General features: G+C 36.2%; 1 protein-coding gene across 4 annotated transcripts in view; it reads left to right on the top strand.

Moving 5' to 3' along the window:
- Positions 1 to 23,991, top strand: part of FCHSD2 (FCH and double SH3 domains 2) — a 292,250-nt gene that overhangs the window by 103,892 nt on the left and 164,367 nt on the right. For all 4 annotated transcript variants that reach the window (XM_079928905.1, XM_079928902.1, XM_079928903.1 and 1 more), the window contains one exon: positions 16,094 to 16,170. In XM_079928905.1, the coding sequence (XP_079785031.1) occupies positions 16,094 to 16,170 (77 nt within the window). The remainder of the gene's footprint in view (positions 1 to 16,093; positions 16,171 to 23,991) is intronic.

The raw sequence follows: 23,991 nt of genomic DNA, 5'->3' as shown, positions 1-23,991 counted from the left end.
AATATTTTCTCCGATTCTGAGGGTTGTCTTTTGGTCTTGTTTATGGTTTCCTTTGCTGTGCAAAAGCTTTGAAGTTTCATTAGGTCCCATTTGTTTATTTTTGTTTTTATTTGCATATCTCTGGGAGGTGGGTCAGAAAGGATCTTGCTGTGATTTATGTCATAGAGTGTCCTGCCTATGTTTTCCTCTAAGAGTTTGATAGTTTCTGGCCTTACATTTAGGTCTTTAATCCATTTTGAGCTTATTTTTGTGTATGGTGTTAGGGAGTGATCTAATCTCATACTTTTACATGTACCTGTCCAGTTTTCCCAGCACCACTTATTGAAGAGGCTGTCCTTTCTCCACTGTACATTCCTGCCTCCTTTATCAAAGATAAGGTGACCATATGTGCGTTTATCTCTGGGCTTTCTATCCTGTTCCATTGATCTATCTTTCTGTTTTTGTGCCAGTACCATACTTGTTATGTTTTATAATCGATATAATACGTAAATACAAAGCATTGGGGTATTATTTAAAACTAAATATACATATACTTTTTTTTTTTTTTTTTAACTGATAGATTGGTGCAGTCAAAAAAGTTTTGGAATCCTTACTCTAAACTGTACTAGTTCATTTTGAAAGGTCTCATGCTAATTAAAAAAGTAAATTATCTTAATTTTGTTACCTTCCTCTCCTTTTAAGTTTTATCTGGATACTTGTTATCCTCCCTTCCTTGTTTGAAAGAGGGTTCATCTTTCTAATCAACCTTTCATCTTGACCCTAACCCTTTCCAGCTATGTTAACCTTATTTTTTATAACGGTTAGCCGTTTTCTCCTGGTTTTCAATCCCTCTTTTTAACACTGGCTCCTTCTCTCAGCCTATGTTTTTCTTCCATTTTTAAATTAACAAACAGAACTTCCCTTTAACATACCTCTTATCAAACTTCTGCCTTCCCTTTATATATTTGTGTGTGTGTGGGGGGGGAGAGAGATGTGTTGCTGTCCTTGATTGGAGGAGGCAACTATGTTGGAAGAGACTTTAGTACCTGCCATACATGAAATTGTATGCAAGACTGAACTCGTGCTTTATGGAAAGAAAAGCTCAGACTCTCTCCTTAGTTTGTGTGTGATGTTTTTCTATTAAAAAAATTTTTTTACAGTTATTTTTCACTGTGTTAAAATACACGTAAAATTTGTCATCTTAACCATTTTTAAATATACAGTTCAGTAGTGTTAAGTGTACATTGTTGTACAGTCTCCAGAATTTTTTTATCTTGTAAAACTAAAGCTCTATATCCATTAAACAAGTGTCCATTCCCTCCTGCCAACAGCTCCTGAAAACCACCATTTTATTTTCTGTCTGTGTGAATCTGCTTCATTTAAGTGGAATCATACAGTATTTGTATCATACCTAATGGGTAGAGTAGCTTTTAGATTTTTAAATTTATGATCAGTATTAAGAAATTCTTAATGGTAATCAATCTTGATTTCAATTTCTTCCCCCTTCAACTTGTGGTTAGTTCCCAGGCCGTAGTTTTGCTTTGGAGCATCTCTTGTTCTTTTCTCTTTCTACTGCTTAGAGCATACTATAACTTCCTAATTGGATCACCCTGCTTTCTCTTTCTCTTTATAAGGAATCTTCCATATCAGCACCATGATCATCATTCTAAAATAAAGATCTGATTATTGTTCTCTCCTTTAAATTTCAATGGGTAACTTAACACTTTCTGAATGCTTATTAAAAATAGCTTTACTTAAACTTTACATGCCCTGTAAGTCATGAATTTACCTCCACTTTACAAATAAGGAAATTAACTGTTAGAGAGGAGATGTGACTTGTTTAGCATTGTACTACTAGAGAGTAGTGAAACCAGGATTTAAACTCAGTATTATCTGACTCCCCAATTCCTTCCGATTTTTATACTTGACACATTTTTTTAATGCATATCTTTTCCCCTCTCCTTGGTCGCTGGGAAGTCCTTTATACTTCCTCCTTCAAGGCCCAGCTCAGACATGACTTTTTCTGTGAAACTTTTCCCTGGCTCTGCTTGTCTTCTCTCTCAAATCTGTCCAGTGGTTTTTGCTCTGTTACTTAATAGCACTTTGTACATAACTGTAATAAACCCTTTGCTTGATAAAGGATCATTTAAAAGACAGAAGAGTGCTCGCTTCGGCAGCACATATACTAAAAAAAAGACAGAAGATAAAATGTTACTTTGTAACAAAGATTTATTAATTGAATTTGTGAAAATTATTCTTTACTGGTGTTGTTAGAAGCATTAGGGATGAAAAATTATTTTTGTAGAAATGATATACCATTATAGATTATCCATATTTTTTGTTTGTTTGTTTGTTTGTTTGCGGTACGCGGGCCTCTCACCGCTGTGGCCTCTCCCCCTGCGGAGCACAGGCTCCGGACACGCAGGCCCAGCAGCCATGGCTCACGGGCCCAGCTGCTCTGCGGCACGCGGAATCCTCCCGGACCAGGGCACGAACCCACGTCCCCCTCATCGGCAGGCGGACTCTCAACCACTGCGCCACCAGGGAAGCCCGATTATCCATATTTTAAGAGAGCATGATGATGACTGAAACTTTCAAAACAGCTAAATTATGAAACAATGATTTACCTAAAACTTTCTCATTTTATGAAGAGTTCAATTCAGGGTTCTATGTTTATTGTTCCAAGTTAGATTATGTATAATTCTTCACAATCAGTTACACTGCTTTAGGGTGAAATACCACCTGTGTGTATTTTCATACTTAATCCATTGTCAGAACTAACATTGGAGCCTTAGTTTTTTCCTTTTTCACTAATCTGATTCCTAAAGACTAAAGATTCCTTAACCTTAGTTAATGAAAACACAGTGTTAAAGATATAGATGTTAAATTAAAAACATCTTCTCTGAGAAAGACGCAGTTAAGAGAATGAAAAGGCAGACTGAAAGAAAGTATCTGCAAAACATGTATATGATAAAGGACTTGAGTCCGAATTATACAAATACATCTTAAAACTCAACAATAAATAAATAAATGACCCAATTAAAAAGGTCAGGGACTTCCCTGGTGGCACAGTGGTTAAAAATCCGCCTGCCAGTGCACGGGACACGGGTTTGAGCCCTGGTCCGGGAAGATCCCACATGCTGTGGAGCAGCTAAGCCCGTGAGCCACAACTATTGAGCCCACGTGCCACAACTACTGAAGTCTGCATGCCTAGAGCCCGTGCTCCACATCAAGAAAAGCCACTGCAGTGAGAAGCCTGTGCACCGCAATGAAGAGTAGCCCCTGCTCGCCACAACTAGAGAAAACCTGCACACAGCAACGAAGACTCAACACAACCAAAAGTAAATTTAAAAAAAAAAAAAAAAAAGTAGGCCAAAGACCTGAACAGACACTTCAACAGGAAAGATATACAGATGGCAAATAAGCATATGAAAGATGTTCAACATCATATATCATTAGGGAATTGTCAATGAGATACCACTACACACCTGTTTGGCTAAAATCCAAAATAATGACAACACCAAATGCTGTCTAGGATGTGGAGCAATGGATTCCCATTGCTAGTGGGAATGGAAAATGGTATAGCCACTTTTGGAAGCTAAGCACAGTCTTATCACATAATCAAGTAGTTGCACATCTTGATATTTGCCCAAATGTGTTCATAACTTAAGTTCACACAAAAACCTGTACATCAATGTCTGTAGCAGCTTTGTTCATAATTGCCAAAACTTGGTAGCAAATAAGATGTCCTTTAATAGGTGAATGTATAAACAACTTGTGGTATATCTAAACAATGGAATAAAAGTCAGTGATAAAAGGAACTGAGCTATCAAGCCACCAAAAGACATAGCAGACACTTAAATGCATCTTGTAAACTGGAAGAAGCTGATCTGAAAAGGCTACAATGCTATATGATTCCAAATATATGACATTCTGGAAAAGGCAAAACTATAGAGATGGTAAAAAGATTGGTGTTTGCCAGAGGTTGGGAGAGAGGAGGATGAAGGGAAGATGAATAAGTGGCGCACAGGGTAGTTTTAAAGCAGTGAAATTATTATTATGATAATGCAATTGTGGATACATAACATTGTGCATCTGTCAAAACTCATAGAACTGTACAACACAAACCGTGAATCCTAATGTAAACTGTGACCTTCGGTTACTAATGTGTCAATATGTTGTTTCATCAGTTGTAACACATGTATTACACTAATACAAGATGTTAATATTAGGACAGTCTTATGGAGCAGGGGAGTATATGGGAACTCTACTTTTTGCTCAGGTTTTCTGTAAACCTAAAATTGCTCTTAAAAAAAAACTCTATTAATTTTAAAATGTATGTGTTTATTTGTTCACCAAAATGGTTAATGATTCGGTTCAGCATTTATTTACTGAGCAAAGACTGAACTGTGCTAGATTTTTATAGCCCTGTCCTTTAAAGAACTTAGAGACATCCCTTAGCCAAAATATATAGTGGTTTGAGATAGTCTGTGGTTATATCAGAGTGAGTTGAGTGCTCAGAAAGTGTTTTAAACTTTGAAAGAAGACCTGGTTTTGAACCCAGGCTTAACTAGCTACGTGATGTTATACAAATTACTTAGGCTTTTAAAACTTCCGTTGCATCTACTGCATAAGGTGGTGGCTTTAAATGTTAGTTGAGTGCAAATAGTAAGTACTCAAATATTAACTCTAATGACTAGTTATGTTTTCCATTCAACAAGAGAAATGAGGAAGAATGGCTCTCATTTGCCTTGAATGTTCAGTCACATTTTGTCTGTTTCTTCTGGAATGCCCCCCTCTATTTTAAGATAACTAAGGGTCCAGCTCATGAAATTATTTGCTTGCTGATTTGCTACATTCCAGTTTCTGCTTGAAAGAGGAACTGCTTTTACAGCTGTCTTTGAGATCAAGTGGACAGTTCAATCATGCTAATATAACACTTTTCTTATTGTTTAAAACAACAGCAACTAGTTTGTTTTTCCCCTCAATAAAACCCTTCAGTTAGAAGCTTACAAATAGATATCAGCTAATCCAAGCCTTGAAATCTAACTTTAATTTTAAAAATGGAGTAAGAACACAATTTTAATGATGTCTAGTGACTCTTTAATATTCTAAATAAGCCAAAATTTAGTATATTTTGCTCTAAAAATCTGTGTCATCATTTGTTTTCCAGTTGATAATGTTTTAAATATTATAAAATAAATCCCCCAAATTTGTTTTTTGACAACAAATAATATTAATCTTTATTGGAAGATGACTGTAACACACAGTAAAAACTATTGTTTTTCTTACTAAAAGCTTCCAGCAATGTGAAAAGAAAAATTCTCAAAATGTGGGGGAAAGAAAAAACATTCAAAAAAGTATAACCATCATTTTGTGGTTAAACAATCTACTGAAAAATGGAAAATGAAGTAAAAACTATTGAAATAGGAGAGGTAAGCCTTTTAGTCAGTAGGGTTTTCTCTTGATTAAAGCTTGCATATAAGTTGCTTTGGAAATAAATGGAAGAACTCTGTAGGCATAAACAAGACTATCTGGAGCGGGGGGGAAATGGTTGAAGTGAACTTGAAAATTATTAAATAACTGGCATTTAACATCAGGTAGATTTGGCCTTTTGCCTCCTAAAAGGAAGATACATTTTACTAAACAAACTTCCAAGTTATACAGTCCTATTGGCAACAGCATTATATAAACTGGACATTTAACATGTTCTCTCTGTTTAAGTCCAACAGGATTTTTGCACATACTTTCTCATTAAACTGTTGTAATAGCAGCATTCAGTGGAGAACTAAGAATATTTCAGGGAGATAACTTCTATACGTCTTTTGTATATTAAGGGAAACACTGTGAGTTTTGTGTAAGCACAGTAAATTAACTTATTCCAGTTATTATTAGGACCATAACTCTCCAAGGAAACATCTTTTTAAATGTGTTTTTATGATGCTTTTTTTTTTTGGCTGTACGCATGCCTCTCACTGCTGTGGCCTCTCCCGTTGCGGAGCGCAGGCTCAGCGGCCATGGCTCACGGGCCTAGCCGCTCCGCGGCATGTGGGATCTTCCCAGACCGGGGCACGAACCCATGTCCCCTGCATCGGCAGGCGGACTCTCAACCACTGTGCCACCAGGGAAGCCCTATGATTCTATTTTAAGCTGAATGGTAGTAACGGTGCTTTTACTCTGAATTGAGTAAACGAAAAACATTGGAGGGTCTTTCTTAAAGAACGAGAATAACTTCATGGAAAACTTCTTTGAGAGTAGTTAACCCCTGAGCACTAAAGAAGAATTCACTATATAAGTGTAAGTGTAAGCTTCAAGGAACAAGTTGGATGCTTAGAAGTAAAAAATTTACCCCACCAACCCTTCTCCCACATTTTCCCTACTATTTTTTCATCACGAATTTTTTTCACCTAAGTTGTGCCAAACCTTGGAACTCCCTCTTCGTTTCTCAGTTGCTCAAATTCCTATTTGCTCTTTCAGATCCAGTTCCAATGTACTTAAGTTTATATAGGTTTTCCTGACATCTCTCACTTTAGGAGAGAGTGCCTTCTCCTCTTATACTTCTGCTAAACCTAGTATCATTTGTATTATAATCCAACAACCCTTTCTGCAAATAAATAGCCTACCAGTGTATTCATCCCTGGGGGACATACCATCATCTGTCCATTTGTATAAAGCCAAAATCCAAAGGGTCATCTTTGTTGTCTCCTTCCTTCTTATCTCTTCCATAGCTAGACCATTACCAATCATGTAAGTTTTTCCCTGCCAGATACCTTTATAAATCACTTTGGTTCTCTCTATCTCCAGTGTCTCCACCGCAGTTCAAACCCTCATCATCTCTGCCAGAATACTGCTGCAGTAGTCTTCTTTGGATCTAAAGAGTCTCTTGTAGACAGCATATGGTTGGATCATGATTTTTAATCTATTCTGCCAATCTCTGCCTTTCGATTGGAGACTTTAATCTATTTGCATTTAAAGTAAGAATGTACTGACTTCTTTGTCATGTTGCATTATTGTCGCTTTTGTGTTGAGTTTTCGTAGTGGAATGTTTTAATTTTCTTCTTCCTTTTGCGTATATTCTTTGCGGTTATATTTAACATTCTAAAGTTGTAAGACTCTAATTTGAATTTACACCAGCTTAACTTCAGAAGCATTACAAAAACTCTGCTCCTTTACAGCTTCATCCCTAACCTTTTCATTTATTGATAGGACAGAATTATGTTTTTTTATATTATGTATCCAAAGACATAAACTAAAATTTTTTTATGCATTAGTTTCATATTATATAAAAAACAATATGTGGAGTTACAAAACAAAGTTACAATAACACTAGCTTTTGGACTAACAATTTTTTAAAGAAATGTATAGTCTCTTAAACCAAGTAGAAAACAGAAAGTGGAGTTACAAACCACTGTTACGATAATCCTAGCTTTTATAGTTGCCCATATATTTACCATTAGTGAGATCTTTATTTCTTCATACTGCTTCAAGTTACTGTCTAGTGTCCTTTCATTTCACCTTCGAGATTCCCTTGAGCATTTCTTACAGGGCAGGTCTAGTAGTCAGGAACTCCCTCAGCTTTTGTTTATCTGAGCATATTTTAATATCTCCCTCACTTTTGAAGGACAGTTTTGCTGCATATAGTATTTTCAATTGACAGGTTTTTTTCTTTTAGCACTTTGAATATATGGACCCACTGTTTTCTGCCCTCCTAAATTTCTGTTGAAAACTCTGCTGATAATCTTATTGAAGATACCATGTATGTGGCTATTTGCTTTTCTCTTGCTGCTTTCAAGATTCTCTTTTTGTCTTTAGCTTTTGACAGATTGATTAGAATGTGTCTCAGTGCGGGTCTCTGAGTTCATCCTACTTAGAATTTGTTGCGCTTCTTGGCTGTTTATATTCTTGTCTTTTGTCAAATTGGGGAAGTTTTTGACCATTATTTTTATAATCTCACTGTCCCTTTCTCTGTTCTCCTTCTAGGACTCCCACAGTGCATATATTGGTCCACTTGTTGGTGGCCCAAAGGTTCTTTAGCCTTTGTTCATTTTTCTTCATTGGCGAATAGGGGTTCAACAATGGCCACCTCTGTGTCTGCACCTTTGTGTCTCCACATCCTTGATCAGAAGCAGCAATCAGTGATCAGAGCACAGATCCCTGATACTTGGAGGACGGGCCCTTATTGCCCATGGTGTCTCCTGCAAGCTGCATGCAGGCTGCTACAGGAACAAGTTCATGGCTGCTTGCCACTGGGCTGGGAGGTGGGGGGTAACTGCTGCTGAGCTAAGTACAGAAATTGGTTGAAATTAACTTTGTTTAACATCCAAGCCTTTCTCTGGAAGTTACAGCCTTTAAAAAGACTTCAGAGTTCCAAAATAGTTATGTGAGACTGATTCTGTCATTGAATCTGTTGTCTGTGTTGGGAAACAGAATCCTGGTGCTTGCTACTTTGCCATCTTCCCAGAATCCTCTCCTGCAATAGTCTTCTAAGTGGGACTATAACTCAGAAACAGCCAGATGGAAGAGATGCATAGGACAAGTATGTAGGAAGGGGTGTAGGGCTTCCATGCCTTCTCTGGGTGTGCCACTCTCCCACCACCTCTACGTGTTCACCAGCCTGGAAGCTCTGTACCCCGTACTACTGGGGTTTTTATGGAGGTTTCATCATGTGGGTGTGATCAATTATTAACTCCATGTCTAGCCCCTTTCTCCTCTCTGGAGATTAAGAAACAGGGCTAGAAATTCCAAGAATATGGCTTGGTATTTCTGGTGACCAGCCCTCATCCAGGAGCCCACCGAAAGAGTCACCTCATTAGAACAAAAGACACTGCTATCACCCAGGAAAATAATTGGGACTTAGGAACTCTGTCATGAACTGGGGTCAAAGACTAAATGCTAGAACAAAATTCTCCTAGCACCGCTATTTACAAAAGTTTTATGAGCTCTGTGCCAGGAACAGAGACCAACACATAAATATTTTCTTTTATTTCACAAGGTATATAACTCTTGGATTTGGCTCTTTTCCACTTGGCAAAATGAATTTAAGATTTATCCAGGACTTCCCTGGTGGTTCAGTGGTTAAGACTCTGCACTTCCACTGCAGAGGGTGTGGGTTCAATCCCTGGTTGGGGAACTAAGATCCTGCCTGCCGTGTGGCACGGCCAAAAAAAAAAAAAAAAGTTGTGTAAATTAATAGCTTTTATTACTGAATAGTACTCTGTTCTAATGATGTACCATATTTTGTTTAACTGTTCACCTATTGAGGGACACCTTGGCTGCTTCCACTTTCATGAATAAAGCTGCTAGAAACATTTGTGTGCAGGGTTTTGTGGACATCAGTTGGCTAACTACTTAGGAGTGCTGTTGCTGAGTCATACGGGAAGTCTGTGTTAATTTTATAAGAAATTTCCAAATTGTTTTCCAGAGTGGTTGTACCATTTTACATTTCCACCAGCACAGGCGTGTCCTGTGGCTCTGCATTCTCACTAACATTTGATAGTGTAGTATTTTTTTGGAATAGCTCAAAGAGCTATTCTAATAGATATGTAGTGGTATCTCATTGTTGTTTTAATCTGCATTTCCATAATGACAATTGATGTTCAGCGTTTTTCATATGCTTATTTGCCATCCTTACATCTTCTTGATGAAGTGTGTGTTCAGATCTTTTGCTCATTTTAAAAGTTGGGTTGGTTTTCTCTTTACTGTTGAGTTTTAAGAGCTCTGTATATATTCTGGATACAAGTCCTTTATCAGTTATGTGATATGTGTGTATTTTTCCTAGTCTGCAGCTTGTTTTTTTTTTTTTTCATTCTCTTAACAGTGTCTTTCCTAAAGGAAAGAATTTAATTCTAACAAAGTTCAAATTATCATTTTTTCCTTCATGTATCTTGCTTTTGGTGTTGTATGCAGAAACTCTTTGTCAGAGGTCAAAGAGATTTTCCTTTGTGTTCTCCTGCATGTTTTGTACTTATGTACTTTTCATTTAGGTCTATGAACTGTTTTGGGTTAATTTTTGTGTAAGTTATGAGATAAGTGTTAATTTTCATTTTTTGGCATATGGTTATCCAATTGTTCCTGCACCATTTATCGATACCGACTATCCTTTCTCCATCTAATTGCCTTTGTACTTTGTGAAAAATCAATTTACTGTATTTGTATAGATCTATTTTGGGGCTCTCTTCTGTTCCATTGAGCTATGTGTCCATTCTTTTGCCAGTACTACACTGTAACATTATAGTATAGTAATTAGCCTTGAACTCGTAATGTGAGTTCTCTTTGTTCTTGTTTTTCAGAATTATTTTGGCTATTTTAGTACCTTTACCTTTCCATATGCATTTTAAAATCAGTCTTTTGATATCTACAAAAAAGCTTTCTGGAATTTTGATTTGAGTTTCTTAACAATGTGAACTCTTCTAATCCATTAACATGAGGTTTTCTTGGATTTTTTTCATCAGTGTTTTGGAGTTTTCCACATACAGTTCTTACACATATTAATATTTTGTTAGATTTATACCTGAGTATTTCATTTTCCCCCCAGTGCTATCCTAATTTTTTTTTAAAGTTTCAAATTCCAATTGTTCATTGCAGGTACATAGGAGAACAATTGAGTTTTATATGTTGACCTTGTATCTTGCAACCTTGCTAATAAACTTATTAGTTCCAGGAGGGTTTTTTGGTTTTGTTTTGTTTTTTTTTTGTAGATTCTTTGGGGTTTTCTACATAGACAATCATGTCATCTGTGAATGGAAGTAGTTTTATTTCTTCCTCTCCAATTTGTATACCTTTTACTTCTTTTTCTTGCCTTTTTGTACTAAGTGGGACTACAAATACAATGTTGTAAAGGACTGGTGAGAGAGGGCATCCTTGCCTTATTCCCAGTCTTAGGGGGAAAGCATTCACTTTCCATTAGAAGTATGTTAACTCTAGACTTTTTTTTTTAATGTAATCATTTATTATTTTTTAATTAATTAATTTATTTATTTGGCTGCATCAGGTCTTAGTTGCAGCACACGGGATCTTTTGTTGTGGCGCGTGGGCCCTTTGTTGCAGCTTGCGGGCTTCTCCTTAGTGGCAGGCAGGCTCCAGAGCACACGGGCTCAGTGGTTGCGGCACATGGGGTCTCTAGTTGTGGCACATCAGCTCCAGAGCACGTGGGAGCTGCCAGCTCCAGTTGCCCCGCAGTGTGTGGGATCTTAGTTCCCCCTCCAGGGATTGAACCTGCATCCCCAGCACTGGAAGGCAGATACTTAACCACTGGACCACCAGGGAAGTCCCAATAACTGTAGGCTTTTGTATATACCCTTTATTAGCTTAAGGAAGTTTGCTTCTGCTACTAGTTTCTTCAGAATTTTTATCATGGATGAGTGTTAAATTTCATCTCTTTTTTATTCTGTTTGGTCCTCAAATCAAATAGGTCATTTAATATGTCATTAGAACTTGTCTTTTCTTATATAGCTAAATTTAAACAAAATTAATCTTTATTTTTGATAAAAGGAAAAATCTAAAAATATCTAAATACATATTTAATATGTAACATGAGATTAATACCTCATTTTATCATGAAATGAATAGAAAAGTAAGTAAAGACAATTTATTATGTAATTTAAAATAATATATTGATTTTTTTTTACCTTAACTTCAATTATATGCTGTACAAGACAATGAAAAATATTTCAAAACTTTGCTTAAGGGGGGATGTGAAGTTCTCTATTACTATTAATTTTAGAATAGTTAAGACATTGTATAATTTATGATCGTTGTATAATTTACATCAGTTTGAGAAGTATCCAACTTATGCAGTGGACTTTAATTTTTAAAAGTCATTTACATAATGTTGGGAATTTCATGACAAAAAGGTATAGTATATTACGTAACATGGCTTCCTATAATTTTGAAGTGCCATCTGATGTCATATCCTTATAAAATTTAAATATTAGTTTCTCTGTATGTTAGCGGTGAAAAATGGATACAGAATAACCTGTGTGAGATCCATGGGGCACACTTCTGCTCAGCTTTCTGTGGTAAATGGGCAAAAGGTTAAGCCATCAGTCCATTTCCCAGTGTCTATTGAACAGTGTCTTTCTTTGTGTTGCTTCACTTGTTAGAGCAATATAGCAAGTGTTATTGAGAGGTGAAACAAAGCAAGTCTTACATCAAACACTGATGGCTTTTTTAAAAGTTGGAATGGGATATTATTGGATGTTGCAAAGAGTATATTGATAGTACATTTTTATAGAAACCACTGCTCCAGAGTAAACTGTATTGGAAATCAAATCAACATTATGTATTAGTGATACTCATGTAAATATAAATATTATATCTAATGCATCAGTTTTAAAGAGTAATGTAATGTAAAGTAATGTTGTGAGCCAGGGAAGTGATTCAAAAAAAAAAAAAAACCATTTAAAAAAAAATTACCAGCCATGGGTTTATCTTCCTTAGCCATTTATTTGTGGTAGATTTTACTTTCTATACAAATAAACCTTTTATTCATAAGATGTAGCTTTAAGCATAATGTAAAAGGTAAACCAATTAAGTATAGAATGCTTTCAGAAGCATGAAGTGTTATTTAGGACCTTTCTATAAGGGCCATGGAGTATTTCTTGAGCATCCATGCAGATTAGATCTTGAACAGCTGCATGGAGCACACAGAAGCCATGATTCCTGTCTCTCTGAACTAACTTGAATAAAGTCTTTCATCTAAAGATCTCACTGTTTGTCTATTTCATGAATCCCTCATCTCATCTCTGAAGCACTCCATTCAGTTTAGTACAGTTCAACATTGTGGTTTAGAGCTCTAGAAATTGCTCTTGTAACTTATAATGCACAAAAATAACAAGTTGAAGTAATTTCAAAAAATTTTAAAGAATTATATAAATCTACAGTGATTTTGTGGGCAAAGATTTAGAATGATAACTAGGGATTCTAATTCAAACTTAACTAGATTCTAATTCAAACTTAACTGTGACTTTAAGTAAATTTTGTATGTCCTAAGCGTCCAATTTCTCTGTAGTTATAACAGGGACTAACAGAATTAAGAGAAATAAGTGTATTGAGATGCTCATTAGTAAGTTCACTTGTTTTATATAAATTTACAGTGCTGTCATTCTGCCCTCTTAGTCCTTCTCATAATCTGAGGCTCCTATCATATCCCATGTTCTATAAAAATTGTTCTGCAACCACTTTAGCAGTTATTAAACTGAAAAAGTCACTATCATATTATTGAGATGTAAATTTGTTAAGAACATATCAGATGATCCTTTCCTCCTCTGGGTACTTGTATCACATATTGCCACTTATTTGGCAACCCATCCGTTGCCTCCCATTTTATGCTGTATGCTTCCTATTCCTGTCTACATATTATGAGTTCTTTGAATTCAGGGATCTTAACTTACTTGAATCTTCATAAAAATTAATATGTACTGCCTTCTAAATATGGAATAAACTTTTTTCATTGCTTCAGAGTATCTTACACATATGTTCCCTTTCAGTAATGGAGATGGTCAAATTTGACTATAATTTACTAAGGAACTTATTTATTTATTGTATAAAAACCATCTGGTCATAATCTTAGAAATCTGATATATGTTTTTTTTTATTTGAGTATATGAAAATTAGGGAACCAGAGAAATTTTGATCTAAACATTTCTAACTCAGAATGGCAAAAACACAAAAGGAGTTTGAGTATTATACATTAGAAATGGAATAATGTCGGTGGCATTTATTCGTGCAATCAGGGAACATTGTTGGTATCAACTAAATACTAGGCTCTTTGCTATAGCCTGGAGACATAGTGATTAAAAAAAAAAGAAAGAAAGAAAAAGACAAGATCTGTACCTGATGGAGCTTATAGTCAGCAAATAGGCAAAGCATATTTAAACCAGACAGTAACAATGTATAAGGGTTATGAATACAGTAGGCTGATGAGAGAGAGAGCAACTGACTAAAGGGTGAGCTACTTTGTATACAGTGATTAGGAAAGCCCTCTTAGAGAAAGATACAAAGTAAGACCAAAAGGATAAGGAAGTACCTAGATTGTGGTCTCTAAATATGGTTTCTCTCTGAAAGTAATCAGAATTCCTTGGAAAACTAGCTTACTGCAGATCTGGAATAGGGACTGTAAAAGAAAACAAAGAAATTATTAAAGTCTATTGGGGTCATGATATGGGAGCCAACTTGGAGGAGCTCCCACTGACCACAGATGTAGCATTTGGAGCATCAAGAGAATTGTGACTGCAGTAGATTGAAACACATCCATTATTCAAAATATGTGAGTTCATAATGTTACTTTAAAAATTCATTGTTCACTTTTGGACCAAAACTGGACAGTCAAGTATTTATCTTGCCTTTCCTCTGAGAACTGTACCTCAGCATACCCAAACAGTCCAGGAGGGATAGTTCTTTAAAAAAGAATTCAAGCTAATAAATGCAGAAATAAAGATAAACTATTCTTTTTTTTTTTTTTTTTTTTTTTGCGGTATGCAGGCCTCCCACTGCTGCAGCCTCTCCCGCCACGGAGCACAGGCTCCGGACACTCAGGCTCAGCGGCCATGGCCCACGGGCCCAGCCGCTCCGCGGCATGTGGGATCCTCCCGGACCGGGGCACGAACCCGCGTCCCCTGCATCGGCAGGCGGACTCCCAACCACTGCGCCACCAGGGAAGCCCTAAACTATTCTCTTTTAATGAAATGAAACCAAACACTTAGGCATTTAAACTTTCCACATTTTTCTTTATATACTTTTGAATATTTTGTGTTCGGAAATTTAAAAATCAGTTTAAAGGAGGGGCAGCAAGAACTCAGCTGGTAGGAATGGGAGTGGTGGGAAGAGATTTCATACAAATAAAGAACGGTGTGAACAAGGTACAGAAGTGAAAAAAAAATTCTGTACGTATTCAGGGAAGACTAAGTAATTGTATTCCCCAAAGTACAAGGTATGTAAGTGGAAGTATTGTGGATATGCAGTTATATGTGAGTTTTCAGAATACATAGGACCTGAAAATAGTGAAACCAAACTATTGCCAAATTCAAAAGGAACTCGAGATTCAAAGGAGCTTCTCTGTAGTTCCTGCTACCCTTTGGGCTCATTGAAATAATGGTAAACAGAAACATTCAACAATGGATTTAATTAAGCCAAATTGATTTGGCAGCAGACCTTAGTAGAAAGGTACCATGTATAGAATGCACCACTGATTTTACTTGAGCAGCTTCTGCTTAAAGTAGGCAGTCAGTTAATGTGATTGTTCTTCATCTCAGCATTTTATTTGTTCTTTTTAAAGTTGCATATATAGAGATGAATATCCCAAAGTTAATGATTTCTGATCCATTACATTGGACCCTGTTACAGTGTTAGGGAACCACATATGTTTCCTTCTAAAAGTAGTATGCTCTATATTCAGAGTGAGTAGTTTAACCTTGCCAATAAAATCCTGTACCTATTATGGATACTCTTGTTTTGTCCAGGTTCATGTTTGTATGGATAACAATAAGTGAGTATTTCTTTGTGAAACTAATTTTAAGTGATTTGTGCCATGGTATTATTTAAAAAGGAAAAAAACTCTTAAAGTCTGTCTTGAAAATTACTAGTATGGAATAGAAACAAGGTTTGTCCATTAATTTTACAAGCCAATGTTTACCTGTCTGCTCCAAATTGAATGTGTTGTAGTCTTTCCTGGTATATGAGTTTGACTGCTGGGATTCAGAAATGCAGTATATGCCGCAGCAGAGGAGTGATGGAAAATTGAGACGTCAAGCTGAGTAATCAGAGCTCTGTGGAGGTGGACAGCTGTGTTCCCTGTGATATACCGGGGTAGTTTGTTTTTATGGCTGGTCACATAGTTTGGTGACGTGGAAAGCATTTCAATTAAGTTTCAATTTTCTCATCTTTATACTCACCTTTTTCCTAAAAATGAGGACGAGAGAAGACTTTGAAAATAATGAAACAAGTTATGGTGTTCTACCATTTATCATTGGTTCTTTACTTCTGAATTAAATTTATATATGGAAAGATGGGATTTGCTAAGTAATGTATTTTAAGGAAAAGAGCTTCCTTTATAGCACAATACTTATTTTATAATTTATATTACATTTTATTATATTAAATATGTATTTTTTAACAGGGTATCCAGAAGTTGGCTAGTCAATATCTGAAGAGAGATTGGCCTGGAATAAAAGCTGATGATCGGAATGATTACAGGTAACTTAATAAGTAGCTTTTGCCCATTTTCTTTAAAACTGGTTTCACACAGAGCCATGTCACATATATACAACATAGACTCCAGTTTTTTAAAAAATTGCTTCTTTCCTCTGCTGTGTTTTTAGATATAATATCAAAATTATCAGACAATGTTAATGTTCTACAACATATATATTGTATATGGAATAGATCATTTTCATATGTCTTAAGCCAAGATTCCATTTTGTTTAACTGATACCCACATAAGGAATTTAAAGCAGATAGATGACAATGGAACACAAATTGTTTCCTCAGTGTCCTATAAATGAAACACATTATCACAACAATAATGAAACAAGATTGTAATTTCTATCATGATTATTGATTCTTTACTTCTGAAACAAATCCTACATTTGGAAAGATAGGATTCTGTGAGCCTAGGGGAAAAGAGTTTCTAAATTATATATATTTTATATATATGTATATATACATAGTATACAGACACACCCACAAGGTATCTAGAAATTGATTAGTCAATATCCCACATACAAATTTTAAAGAAGGTAGACAACAATGGAATATAAATTGTGTCTTCATACAGATGTCTTTAAAATATTTATAATTTTGTTTAGAATTTGGTGTCTTTTTTGCAGTTAATTTGGAAGTATTTATTAGCTTTTGTGCTCAAGACTGTCCTTAGTGTTGAGGGAACCAGAAGTCAAAGACAGGATTTCAGAGCTTGCAGTCTGGTTGAAGTTAAGACTAATTATTACTCATGAAACAATAGCAGAGAATCCAGGGTAATTAAGAACTCAGTATTGAAGTGTGTGGTTTGGAATCTGAATATGAAATCAAGTTGCTGGATCATCAGGTAATTTCTTAATGGAGATGGAAAACTGCAGGATACACAAGAAACCTTAATAGTTCTTCACAGTTGCAAGACTGATAACTTGGAAGGTGGCATGATAGCTATAAATAATACATCTGTAGTTGCAATATGGAATAATAAAGCAAATCAGGAAATAAATATAGGAATTTTCTTGTGGACTTTTCAGTATCTACAAAATTCAGCTAAGGGGGGAAAAGAGAGGAGATGAAACCCTAGGCGAAAGAGACAAGCAGAGCAAAGCCTTGAGGTGAAAGTGAGAATGATATGTTCAGTATTGCTGGCATGAGGAAAGCCTGACCAAGGAAGAGACTGGTTGCTAGAGAGTAAAGAAGGACTCCAACTTACAGATAGGTTCTATTCCAAGTTTGTTTGAAATTCAGGATGCAGGTTACCAAAGAAATAAGGATAAGGTTCTGCTCCCAGGCTAGCTTATGCAACCTAATTTTTAAAAGTATGTTAAGCCAACTTTTACTAAATATTTACTGTATACCAGATACTATGCTAGGAACTTTATCTCCCATGATTATCAAAACGTGATAATCAAACCTGTGAGGTACATATGATTATCCCCTTTTTATATATGAGGAAACTAAGTCTTGGGTTGTATGCTTTACTCAAGGTCACACAGCTATGTAAACACTCAGTCATTTATTCATTCATTCTTTCTTTTTTCATTCTTTTTTTATTAATTAATTTATTTATTTTTGGCTGCGTTGGGTCTTTGTTGCTGCGCATAGGCTTTCTCTAATTGCGGTGAGTGGGGGCTACTCTTCGTTGTGGTATGTGGTCTTCTCACTGCGGTGGCTTCTCTTGTTGTGGAGCATGGGCTCTAGGCGCATGGGCTTCAGTAGTTGTGGCATGCGGGCTCAGTAGTTGTGGCTCATGGTCTCTAGAGCGCAGGCTCAGTAGTTGTGGCACACAGGCTTAGTTGCTCCGCAGCATGTGGGGTCTTCCCAGGGTCGAACCCCTGTCCCCTGCATTGGCAGGTGGATTCTTAACTACTGCACCATTAGGGGAGTCCCTCATTCATTCTTTATTTATGAGATAGATGTGAAATATCTACTTACATGCTAGTTGTTAAAGTAGACTTCAGGATTAAAGAGAGTAGAAGGTATGGTGCCTGTTGTTAAGGAGCTTAAAGGAGATAGCCACTATAAACAGTTGCGATATTGGGTAGTAGTAGAGGTGCATTGGGACTGTAGAGGAAAACCTAGGCTTCTAGAGCTGAGTCTTAAAGGATGTGCAGGAGTTTGTCAGCATTGGGCAGAAGGAATTCTAAGCAGAAGTAACACCTTAAATGCAGGGAGACATGAGAAAATATGAATGTTAGGTAGCAATGAAGTGTGTTGGAGGGTAAGAGGAGTGGTGGACCTGGAGGATACCTAGATAGGCATCATGAAGGACTTTGCATATCACAGAGTTTCTTTTTTACTCAGAAGATAACAGAAGCATCAAAGAATTTCCATAAGAGGAATGACAAGTGCAACATACTTTAGTAACTGTATGAAGGTGGACTAAAGGGGTATGAAGGTGGACTAAAGGGATATGAGGAAGAATTCAGAAAGAATAGAATTGCAGGAATTTAATCCCTCATCATTTCTTATTTGAACCATGAAAATTATAGTAGAAATTAGGCTGTTGGGATTCAGATTCAGGGGCAGATTTCAGAGATATTTAGAAAACTGAAGCTAGAGGACTTGCTATTGATTTGGCAGTTTTGTTTTTGTGTTTGTCAAATTTGTTCTGAGACAGACTACAAACAGTTTTCTGTAACTGTCAAACTATAAAGTAGTTTTCTCAGTATCTAAAATAGTTCTTGGAAGATAGAAAGCATTTGATAAATATTTACTAACTGAAGGACGAAGTAGAGGGAGGGAGAGGAAGGGTTGTAGAATGACTCCCAGGTTTTTTAACTTAGGCAACTGAGAGGATGGTGGTGCCATAGTGAAAAAAGACAGTAGATCAGGATTGAGGGTGAGAATGGCAGTTGCCATTTTTTGTTTGTTTGTTTGTTTATTAGGAGTTTATTTCAGCTCCAGTCAATTAAAATTTCCCTTTAACTTTTTTGTGTTTATATTTGTATTGTTAATTTAAAAATTCTTACCCAAATAATGCATGCTTGTTGAATGTGTAACAGAGTATAAAGTGTACCTCATCCTCTTTGCCAAGCATCTTCCATTCACATTTCTACTAGAGTAATTGCTGTTAGAAGTATGTGGTCTTTTCTTCCATATTTTTCCTGTGCAGTGCATACATGAACATAAACAGTTGTGCTGCTTTTAACAGAACTAGAATTATTATATACATATGCTTTTGTAATTCCCTCCACACATACACCTTCCATACACACACCTAAGGAGTCTATTTTATTTTATTTTTTATTTATTTATTTTAATTTAAATATGGTTGATTTACAGTGTTATGTTACTTTCAGGTGTACAGCAAAGTGATTCTTCAGTTACACATACATATATTTTTTTCTGATTCTTTTCCATTATAGGTTATTACTAGATATTGAATGTAGTTCCCTGTGCTATACAGTAAATCCTTATTGTTTATCTATTTTATATATAGTGGTATGTATCTGTTAATCCCCTACTCTTAATTTATCCCTCCCCCTCCTCTTTCCCCTTCGGTAACCAGAAGTCTGTTTTCTCTGTCTGTGAGTCTGTTTCTGTTTTGTAAATAAGTTCATTTGTATTATTTTTTTGGATTCCACATATAAGTGATATCATGTAGTATTTGTCTTTCTCTGTCTGGCCTACTTCACTCTGTATGATAATCCCTAGGTCCATCCATGTTGCTGCAAATGGCAATATTTCATCCTTTTTAATGGCTGAGTAACATTCCATTGTGTGTGTGTGTGTGTGTGTGTGTGTGTGTGTGTGTATCAATCACATCTTCTTTATCCACTTATCTGTTAATAGACACTTAGGTTGCTTCCATGTCTTGGCTATTATAAATAGTACCACTGCAAACAGTGGAGTGCATGTATCTTTTTGAATTAGAGTTTTCATCTTTTCCGGATATATGCCCAGGAGTGGGATTGCTGGATCATATAGTAACTCTATTTTTAGTTTTTTAAGGAACCTCCATACTGTTTTCCATAGTGACTGCCCAGTTTACATTCCTACCAACAGTGTATAAGGGTTCCCTTTTCTAAGGAGTCTATTTTAGATGTCCCTTCAAATTGGTTTGTTCAGGTCCCCTCTTCTTTTTAATGGCTATGTTAGTGCCATAGTGTGGGTAAATTATAGTTTGTTATCCATTTCTCTGTTGGTAGTTAGTTTATTACTATTGCAAATAATGCTGCAGTGGATAACTCACGTATGCACATAGTTATATCTTTGTGCATTGTGAAAGTATATCTATAGGGTTAATTCTTAGAGGGGAACATGCTGGGTCAAAGGGTTTATACATTTAAAATGTGAAACTATAAATTAACCTTCATAAACTCTGTCTTAGTATATTTTACATGTCTTCAAATTTGATTTGAAACTATCCATTTCTTTTTATTTTTTACCAACAGGGCACATGGTCAATCTTTGAAAATTTTTGCCAGTCTGATGATACATGCACCATTTAATGCCATTAAACCCACCCCCGTTTGCCTGGAAACTAGACTTCTGTAATAATACTTTCTCTAAGACCTTTTTTTTATTATTTTTTTTTAATCTTTGAGGACAGGTTTTTCGTCCTGTCTTAGTCTGTTCAGGCTGCTATAACAAAATACCACAGACTGGGTGGCTTATAAGTAAGAGAAATTTATTTCTCACAGTTCTTGAGACTGAAGTCCAAGACAAAGATGCCGGCATGGTCAGGTTCTGGTGAAGTCCCTCTTCTGAGTTGCAGACTTTTCAACTTTTAGCTGTGCCCTTACTTGGTAGAAGGGGTTTGGGAGCTCTGTGGGGTCTCTTTTATAACGGCACTATTCTGCCTTCACCTCTGCAAAGCCTCACCTCCTAATACCGTAGTCACCTTTGGGGATTAGGATTTCCACATATGAATTTCAGGGGACCACAAGCATTCAGACCATAGCAAGTCCTTTCTATGTAAATATTTCTTGGAGTTCCCTCAGCTCTCTTGTGACTGTTTTAAGTAATCTTATCTATATTTCTATCTTTAAATATTGCCTATAAACTAGTAATGATCTGTGTTTTTATTAACTCTTCAGCTTGGGAACCAACAAGTCAGCTGCCTCCAACTGTGACTTCTTTTCAGACCTCATCTTCTGTTAGGAATGTTAAGTAGCTGCTTCTCTGTCTGTGATCTCTCCCCTTCACAATTTCATTGCCACAGTACCACCAACCTGTACGTCTGTATGTCTCACCCTACTCTCACCCTATTTGAAAATCTTCTATTGTTTCTCCTTGCTAATAGTATGAAATTAAAAAAAAAATTTTTTTATGATATCAAAAGCCAGGAAGAATCCTGACCCCAGATTACCTTTCTTTGCTCCTTTCTGGCCATTTCTCCTTTTTTCATGCTTGGTTCCCCAACCCTTGGGCACCTTAAGCTACAGTTGTACTGCAGTTCTTATCACACCTCAACTGGACTGAGTATCAGTCATTCTCCCTGCCTTTACTTCTGTTACCTAGGCTGAGGATAGTCTCCCTTCCTACTACCAAAAACAGCAATACATGAACACTTATTTATTAAACACCATACTTTCTCCTGTGATCAGTCACTATGTAACTTAATCTTAGATTATGAATTTAACTTGTCACATTTTCTAGAGTCTTCTTGATGTGTGGTGCTGTATTCCAGGCCAAGGGTAGATCTGTGATTTTTGTTTGTTAAACTTTTGTTTTTACTTAAAAAAAAATTATAGATTCATGTGCAGTTTTAAGAAATAATACAAAGAGTGTTCTTATACTCTTCACCCACTTCCTCCAGTAGTAATAACTTGCATAACTATAATACAACATCACAACCAGGAAATTGATATTGATACGATCCACCAATCTAATTTAGAATTCACCAGTTTTACATGTACTTATTTGTGTGTATGTAGGTGTATGCATATTAAGTTCTGTGGTGTTGTATCACATATGTAGATTCGTGTGGCCACCACTACAGTCAAAATAAATTTGTTGGTTTATTTCTTAATAAAAATTTTCCCTGATAAGGTTTTCTCTGTTTTCCAGTGTAATAGTCATATGAGAAATAGTTCACAGCGAGATTTTAGGTGGTATATGGATCAATATTTTTGAATTTTACTAATTAAAACTTAATTATTATGGCAAGTTTTATTTTTCAATTAGAGTGGAATATGAAGTAGTAAGATACATATATTTTAGTTTAAAAGGTGAGTCATTTTAACAAAAAATAATAATGGTATAGGAGATATGAGGCACAAATTGTGTAAGACATACACAAAGAACTTAGTATACACCTTTTTTAAAGTGAAGAGATTCTTTTTAAAAATTCTTTAATAGTAATGCTGGACCTAGAACAATCTTGTGTCAGCAGAAGAGCAGAGGTTTGGGAGCCAGACAGATCTGGGTTTGAATCTAATCTCCATCATTCCCTCCTCTCCTTCCTCCTGTAAATATATATTGAATGAGTGCCTGCTGTGCCAGACCCTGTTCTAGCTGCTGAGGATACAAGAGTGAATAAAACAAAGCTGCTGCTGCGTGGAGTCTTCATTCTAGTGAAAGAAGACAAGACAATAAGCATATGAGTAATTAAACATTGTCACTTGGTGACAAGGACAGTAAGCATAGTTAAAAGAAAACAGAGTACCAAGAAGTGGTTGGCACTGCAGTGGATATACTGTGTAGAGCCTAGACTTTAGGGAGACAAGAGCAAAATCAGAGAGAGGTCATTTAGACTATTATAGTAATCCAGGCACGAGATAATGGTGGCTGAAACCAGGGTAGTAGCGGTGGAAGAGATAGACAGTAATCAGATTCCATTATATTTTTAAAGTCTAGTGAACAGTATTTCTTGGTGAATCTGATGTGGAATATGAGAAAAAAAGGAGGAATCAATGATGATTCTAGGGGTTTGGGCTTGAACAACTAGAGGTTTGAGTAGCTGTCAGTGAGATGGAATAGATTAACAGAACAGATTTTAGGGAAATCAAGAATTTGTTTTTGGACATGTTAGTTTTAAGATACCTACTAAGTATCCAAGTTGGATATGTTAAATAGGCAACTGAGGGGTTAGGGAAGATGTCTGAATTAAAAATTCAGGAATAGTCAGCATAGTGACAGTATTTAAAGCCTTGAGACTGCATGAGCTTATCTAAAGAGTGAGTGTGAAGAGGAGAAGCTGACTGTGGGGACACTCTTAGCATTTACAGGGCAATGAGATGAAGAGGAACTAGCAAAGGAGCCTAAATTGTGGCTAGTGAGATAAGGCTAGACCAAGAGAGAGAGCTATAAGAAGCTATAAGAGAGCTAGAAGCCAAGTAAAGATAGAATTTCAAGAAGGATAAACTAGGTCAGTACTGCTGATAGACTGAATAATAGGCCCAAAGCTTGAATTGACTATTGGGATTAGCCACAGGGAGATCTTTGATGACCTTGACAAGTAATTTCAGAATGGTGGATGCTAAAACCTTATTTGAATTGAATCAAGAGTGACCAGGAGGAGAAGTGGAAACAGTAATTTCAGACATTTCTTTTGAGGAGTTTTGCTGTTAAAGGGAGCAGACATTGGGGTGGTAGCTGGAGAGAAATGGAAGGTTGATGGAGGGCTTTTTTTTTTTTTTAAGATGCAAGACATTATATGAGTATGATCCAGTAGAGAGGGAAAAGTTGATATTGTAGGAGAAAGCACAATTACTGGATTGCTGTTGAGTTAGAGGTTATATATACAGATGTGAAGAGTTGGCCTTCAGAGCACAGGTAATTTATTGGAGTAAAAAGAGGGATGACACAGTGTATGGGTGCAAAAGCAGGGAGATAGGTAGATGTGGAGGGAGCATGTGGACATTATCTTCATAC

The sequence above is a fragment of the Stenella coeruleoalba genome, assembly GCF_951394435.1.
Source record: "Stenella coeruleoalba genome assembly, chromosome: 8".
NCBI lineage: Eukaryota > Metazoa > Chordata > Mammalia > Artiodactyla > Delphinidae > Stenella > Stenella coeruleoalba.
The sequence above is the reverse complement of the archived record's forward strand: the minus strand, read 5'-3'. Positions and strand labels throughout refer to the sequence as shown.